Source organism: Vespula pensylvanica, chromosome 9, assembly GCF_014466175.1.
Source record: "Vespula pensylvanica isolate Volc-1 chromosome 9, ASM1446617v1, whole genome shotgun sequence".
Lineage (NCBI taxonomy): Eukaryota > Metazoa > Arthropoda > Insecta > Hymenoptera > Vespidae > Vespula > Vespula pensylvanica.
Window position 1 is genome coordinate 7634813 of NC_057693.1, and position 7500 is coordinate 7642312.

At 30.8% G+C, this 7500-nt stretch overlaps 1 protein-coding gene across 11 annotated transcripts in view; it reads left to right on the top strand.

Moving 5' to 3' along the window:
• LOC122631543 (ras GTPase-activating protein raskol) overlaps positions 1 to 7500 on the top strand; it is a 105158-nt gene that overhangs the window by 40640 nt on the left and 57018 nt on the right. For 2 of the 11 annotated variants that reach the window (XM_043817354.1, XM_043817357.1), the window contains exon 1: positions 6157 to 6393. The exons of the other annotated variants lie outside the window; for them this stretch is intronic. In XM_043817354.1, coding sequence (XP_043673289.1) covers positions 6291 to 6393 — 103 coding nt within the window. In that variant the 5' untranslated portion in view covers positions 6157 to 6290. Of the gene's footprint in view, positions 1 to 6156; positions 6394 to 7500 lie in introns of those variants that run through there. 11 annotated transcript variants of the gene reach the window in all.

A 7500-nucleotide genomic window follows, 5' to 3' on the forward strand; every position in this document is an offset into this window, starting at 1 on the left:
GAGGGAGAGGGGAGAGAGAGAGAGAGAGAGAGAATGATTTATGACTTTTCGAGCAAGGTAAAAATGAAAAAGAGAAAATTTAGAGAGAGAGAAAGTTAATGCTAAGGAGGAGACACATTCATAATCAGATCTATAAATCTCAGATTTTCTGATCATATTTAATACTTACAATTAGTTAACTATTCGTTTCCTTTTTTCTTTTCTTTTCTTTTTGTTTGTTTTTCTTGGAACAAATGAAAAAATAATATCGACAAAAATGTTCTCTCTCTTTGAAATAGATTGTCATATATAACTCTGTAATAAATAATTTTCCTAAATACTAACATTATCTTTTATAATTATATTCACGGAGTGTCCGGGTATAAATAATTATATCATTAAAATCTCAAAGAACATTTAATTCCAAATCTTTCCTCTTCTTCTACGAATTCAATTTAATCGTTTTACTTATAATTTTACAACGTTAGTCTCTGATATTCTGGTAAATTATATACATTTATCGAATGTATATAATTAATCATGAAAGAAAAGATTTAATTGGCTTTCCGTACGTAGCGATTTATAATTATGAAATATACTGAATACAAATATATATATATATATATATATATATATATATATATATAAATTGATGAAATAACACGTAAGATAGAAAAAGAGAAAGAGAGAGAGAGAGAGAGAGAGAGAGAGAGAGAGAGAGAGAGAGAGAAAATAGACGAACAGTTAAAAAATAAATTATATATTAGAACTTACACAATTTCTATTCAAAATCAACCTACTAACTTTACCACCTTTCCTCGTCTACTTTCTTTAATAGTATAATCGTGAGACTAGGATACACACACATACACACACACACACACATGCATATATATATAATATATATATATATATTATATATACGGATCTTCTACGTTAAGATCGCTGCTTAAGGAAGCGACGAAGCTTACTCGACACGGCACTCGGAATTATCGTATGCTCGTTGGCACAATCGCGAAACACAGAAAGACGTTCACATATACGCAAACACACAAACAATACACTAAGATAAACGTTTGGTTCGCGTGCACTTTGACTACGGTTTGCCATCGGTTAATGCATAATTTATGCTCGCACCGTTGCCTCGAGCGCGTGGGTGTGCTTACTGGTCTCACAACGAGGAACCACGTTCAATACATATAAATAAATACGTACACGCACACACATATAAAAGAGCTACTTTGCTAAAGCAAGCATGTTTCGCGAGTTCGTAGGCGAGTTCTCGTACTTTTTAACTGGGCCACGAAGTCTAGCTTGCAATTAAAATCGAAGAAAGATGTATGTTGTGTGTGTATCTGTGTGTATGTCTCTCCGTGAATCGTGTGTGTATGAGTCTGTATGCATGAGAGAAACAATATTCGTTAGAGTCACCACCTGTTGCTCGTAAAGTATAGTTTTCTTTAACTAGAGAAAAACAACGTAGAAAAGAAAAACAGAGAGAGAGAGAGAGAGAGAGAGAGAGAGAGAGAGAGAGAGAGAGAGAGAGAGAGAGAGAAAGGGAGAGTTCAATATATCCCATAAATAAACTCTCGTCGTCCACCGTTCGCATTACTCGCATCAAAAAGTTGATATACGTTCCCGTAAATGAGAAGAAGAGGGCTTGCCCTTTATCAAAGCCAACAACAACTCGATAGATTTATCCTCTAATGTCGTAACTCCGTGCAATCGTCGTAGACGACGTTAATCATACGGTCGAATGAAATCATTCGAACTTGTACCCTCCAGTTATCGAGTTAGCCGAGAAAAAATTTCATCTCTAACTAACTTATAAATCCGAATAGTTTTTTTTTTTTTTTATATATATACTTGTCTTTTTCATTTTCTTTTTCTCTTTCTCTTTCTCTTGTTAAACTATTAATTTACTTTTCGCTATTTAATTAGCTCATTAGGACTGTATGTACTTTTATTTTGACTTTTGTCAGCTCGACAGGTAATCAGAAAGAAAGAAAGAAAACGAAAAGAAGTAAAAAAAAAATACTTTTATTTCTTATTACATTCGTAATTTATTTCAATAGATTGATCTAGATTGTCTCATTCGATCGTTGCTTTAATAATCATGATTTTCGTAGTTCGATCAAATAAAAAAGTGAAATAGGAAACAGGATTTAAAAAAAAATGAAATTTTTTAATTCATTTTTTTTTCAAGATCATTTGAAAAAAGTAAAAAGACTAGCGTTGCAATTTTTTTTTGGTATCTTTTTCCTTTAAAAAAAAAAAAAAAAAAAAAAAAAAAGGAAACTGCTCGAGAAGATTTATATTTCGGACACCCTGTATATGAACGCTAGCCTTCTCTAGTCGAGTGGCCTTCGCGATTTCAGATCACGTAACGCGTTTCCTGAAATTAGATTTAATTGTGCAACGCACGAGGTCGTGTACGGATTATTGTTAACGTTTCGAAGCTCCATGGCTAATACTATGATAAAATACATTTTCACTTCTCTTTTTGAATTGGCCAAGACGAAGTTCTTTGACTTTTTATGTGTGTATATGTTTTATAGATATATATTAATTACTATGACATTTATCATCTAACCGAATACGGTATATTAAGATCATTAGGATTTCATGATTGGAAACAGAATTCTTTTTCTATTTTTTCAAACTACGTTTTTTTTGCTACGTTCCTATGTTTAATTTGTTTCTTTTTTTTCTTTTTTTTTTTTCTTTTTATTTTTTTAATCCTCAAATTTATTAACACAATTATCATTTATGTGTTTGCGAACATTCGACTTATTTCATTCCAGTTATTTATTATGTATATATATATATATATATATATATATATATATGTATGTATATTTATTATTATTATTATTGTATAATTTTTCTAATCTGACAAATTTTTGTCGTTTAATATTTCCAATCTCGAAAATTATAATTGTTAATGCGACTCTATCGTGTATAATAATATTCTATAAAATTAACGCGAAATTTGTTTACTTCTTTTGAGATTAATAATTTTTCTAATAGATTATTTCTTCGAAAGTTAATACTATTTGGCACAAATCACCAACTCATATACCGTACGATGATCCTTAAAATATATAAGAGCTCTTATAACCAGTCGCTAACTCGAAATACCGAAGAGAGACGCGCCTTTGGTATCTTGAATCTTCTCTATTTTAAGCGTAGCTATATCCTCACACCGAAAACGTCTTCCGTCGAGAAAGAGAGAAAGAGAAAAAGAACGAACGAGAGAGAGAGAGAGAGAGAGAGAGAGAGAGAGAGAGAGAGAGAAAGAGAGGAGAGAGAGAGAGAGAGAGTTTGTATTTTATTCGATAAAGGTCGATTCACACGCATATCAATTCTCTTCGTTTCGTCGTTTCGATCATATATTACTTTTATTTATATTCATGAAATATCGTTTCAATGTAACATTATCAAACATAAATCCGTGTCTCTGTTCGCTATTAGATCTTTTTTTTTTTTGTACAAAATAGTGCAAGTAATTATCGGTGTTTCGTCATTAAAAAAAAAAAAAAAAAAAAAAATGAAAAAAGAAATAAAAAATAAAAGGAAAAAGAAATATACCATTTTCAACGAGATGTTTTCAAAACGGAGATCGAAATGAGAGACTCGATTGATTATGTCTGAATCGACCTTTATTATTATGCGTCTTTCTTTCTTTCTTCTTTCGTACGTCGAGGAATATATTTATTTTTTATTTTGTTTTTTAGATACAAAAATCTTAACCATCTTTCTGTCTAATCCGAGGATCATTTTTTGTTCGAGGAATTTTTTCTGCGGAGAAATCTTTTTCCGTTATTATAAAAAATAATCGATTATAATTTTATTAGGGGTCTATTCAAGCGAGGTCAGTAGGTCAATTCAATGAACGCACTTGCAATAATTCATCTTAAACTCGTTAAAATTCTTAGGAAAGTAGTACTTAATATCATTTATCAAGAATATGTCGAATAGAAATATATGTGTGTAAGGAAATTTGATAAATTATATGATGATAAATTTTGATAAATCATACGATAGAATTTTTTATATCTCGTCGAAAATATTATTAAAAACGTAACGAGAAAGTTACTTTTTAAAAGAAGTAAAAAAAAATATGATTGATATTTTACAAAACTTTTATCCCGAGAAATGAGACGAATCGTTGAAAAAAAGACAAAGAAGAAAAAAATCTTCGGATATTACAGCAAAATGAAATGAAGAAAAAAAGATATATTCGTCCATTTATTTAATCTCTATAATATCATCAACAAATTTGTTTCCTTTTTTTTTTTTTTTTTTTAATACTAGTCTCCCCATGTAATAATAATAATAATAATAATAATAATAATAATAATAATAATAATAATAATAATAATAATAATAATAATAATAATAATCGATTCGATTCGTTTCGATGGATATTGAAAAACGTTTAAATATATATTGAAAAAATGTAAAAAAAAATTTTCAAAGATTATTTAACGAAATAAAAAGAAAAGAAAAGAAAATAATCTTATCTCGAATAAATCCTCGTACGTACATACGTGCATTAGTAAACGTCGATTTATTTATCTCTCCGTAAATTATTTAAATTCGTATGCATCGATGTGACATATATACGTACGTAGTGATACATACGTCCCTCAACGAGAAATGAATCGTATAGAATCGTTATGGAAAATTATGGGATAGGATTAATGGGGAGATTCGAACGAATGCCATGAACGTTATCGTCTCGTCATTATACGTTAAAGAGAAGGACTAATACATTTCGATTCGTTCGTATGTAACGCAATAAAAATTCTCTTATCCTCGTTTAAAGTTACACTTTCAATTTGCCATAGTTGGTGGTGTTATGCGATAGTAGTGGTAGTTCGATCGCGGTCTACAAAGTATATACATACATACACACACACATAACTAGGTTAGATGTAGCTGTTGCTTCGTAACTAACTCGTCGTTGACATATTTCAAAGCTGATAGATCTAGTAAAAGGCAGATGTAACGAAGAGAAAATCTAAACGTTTTCTAATCGATATTTAATCTCGTCAAAATCAAAACTGGTAGGTTCAAGGGGTGAGAAAAATATAGACGAAATTACAACGAAAATATTTTTGATCAATGCAATGTTTTATTTAATTATTACGATAAAATATATCATACGAATTTCGTATATATCTCATATATACGTATATATATATATAATGAACGTATAAATATAATCTATTTTTAAAAATATATCGTTAATATAAATTGACTACATTTTATGTAAAAAAAATATATATATATATAATTCTTACTACGTCTCGTATAATAAATAATTCACATTGAGAGTATAAGACGAGTACGTACAATATACGTATATATACATGTATAGATAATACATATAAACACAACGAAAACGTTATTGAAACGAGTCTACACAATGTGCATGGTACGTACAGGTAAACAAAGCACTCGGTCGAAGGACAACGTTCAGTACTATTCTAACCGCGGGATAGGTCGGTAGTATATTAGATATTCCGCGTAGTTTCGCTTAACGATCGGTGATTAATGTCTCGTCAATTTATACGCATCCAAATAATTAATAATAATTACGTAGATCGGTGATTAATCTTTTATCAATTTGCGTATCGATAATTAATACTAATTATATATATATATATATATATATATATGTGGGCGCGTGTGTGTGCGTGTATCTAAACGTATCTGAAAAAAAAAAAGAAAGAAAAAAAAAAGAACACGTAGCATCGTTTGAACAATAACAACAAAATGTTCTCGTCTAGTAGAAAGATAAGAATAAAATAATTCGATAGGATATTAATAATCGTGATTGGTTCGTAAAAGAAAGAGGAGAAGAAGAAGAAAAAAGAGAAGGAGGAGGAGATGTAGGAAAAGAAAGAAAAGGAAAATAGGTATATAAAAAGAAATCGTTTTTATATTTTCAGAGGAAAGAGATTGAAGATTAGGAATAATTCGAGTCATCGTTCCGTGATTATTTAAATGATCATTGTCGTTGAACAGATGACTTGTTTTAATTAACGATCGTTGCACCTATTTTCTCGTGTTTCGTTTTTACAAACGAATATAAATCGTAACGCGAATCGAAAGAGGGAGAAGGAGAGAGAAAGAAAGAGGTACAGAGAAATAGAGAGAGATAAGTATAGAAAGATAGAAAGAAAGAAAGAAATGTCTCGACGTCGACGTTTTGATCGCGTTGGACCGAGGAGAGTGAAAAAGTGAATTTGCCAAGTGTTGAGGTGTTTGGTGAGTTGGAGCGATCGATCGATCGATCGATCATGCAGGCAACCTCGACGGAAAGTGCCTCGCCCGGTGGACGAAGACTCTCACGAAGCTTTCATTCCTGTCTTCGTGGTGCCGATCACGATGATCTTGAATCAGGTATCTATATATATATATATATATATAAATAAATATATGAAAATGCGTGCGTGTGTGTGTGTGTATATATATAGGACATGTATAGAGATCTATCTGATAGAAACGTCAATTTTTATTTCATTTATTTGCGAATACGAGTCTTCATCTGTATATATATTTTGTCAATTTGCGATATGAAGGAAATTGCGTATAAATCATTATTACGATTTTTAATAATAATGATAATGGTAATGATGGTGCTGATAATAATAATAATTGCTTTTTGTGCGAATTATTTATATGAAGATAATTTTTAATCAACGTATAAGCGTATTAGATAAGTAATTGGATTATGTATGTACTGAGTGAAATTGAGCCAATAGTCTTTAAGCGATCTTAAATATCAATTACTTTTTTTTTTTTTTTTTTTTCAAGAGAGAGAGAGAGAGAGAGAGAGAGAGAGAGAGAGACTTCACACGTTAATTATCTTTTCCTTTGATCCGTTCTAAAAACACGATCGTTTTAGCTCGTAATACAACGAAATCTAACCAGAAAATTCGTAAAGCATCTCGATCGAAAAGGCTTTGTCTATGATTCGTAAAATTTAGATTATGCAGAAATTTTTATGACCGATTCTATGATAAGTCGATGCGTTCCATTTATTTTCTATGATACATCATTATTTCGACGAATGACCTCCGTAGTATATAATTCGGACGAAAATGATATTTCAAGGGTACACGATCGATCGAGTTTACAAATATAATGTTTCGCTTTAAAGTGTTCCTAACGGCAAAGAAATATGTACGTATACACATACACACATACACACACATCTACATACATACATACATACATACATACATACATACATCCTGTAAGAAGAAGAACGTTCGTTCGTTTATGGTCCAGTGAAGAAGGATGCTGTAGAGGGGACACACACTTGCGTACATATACATATACTCGACTTACATGAATATATATACATATATATATATATGGACATGTATATATACATATATATAAAGATAGGTAGGAACATCTCGTATGCTGGCACCCACGTGACACACATTCTCGGCACTTAACGCGCGAGCGTACACGCTTGATCTCGCACGAACGAGGCGGGAT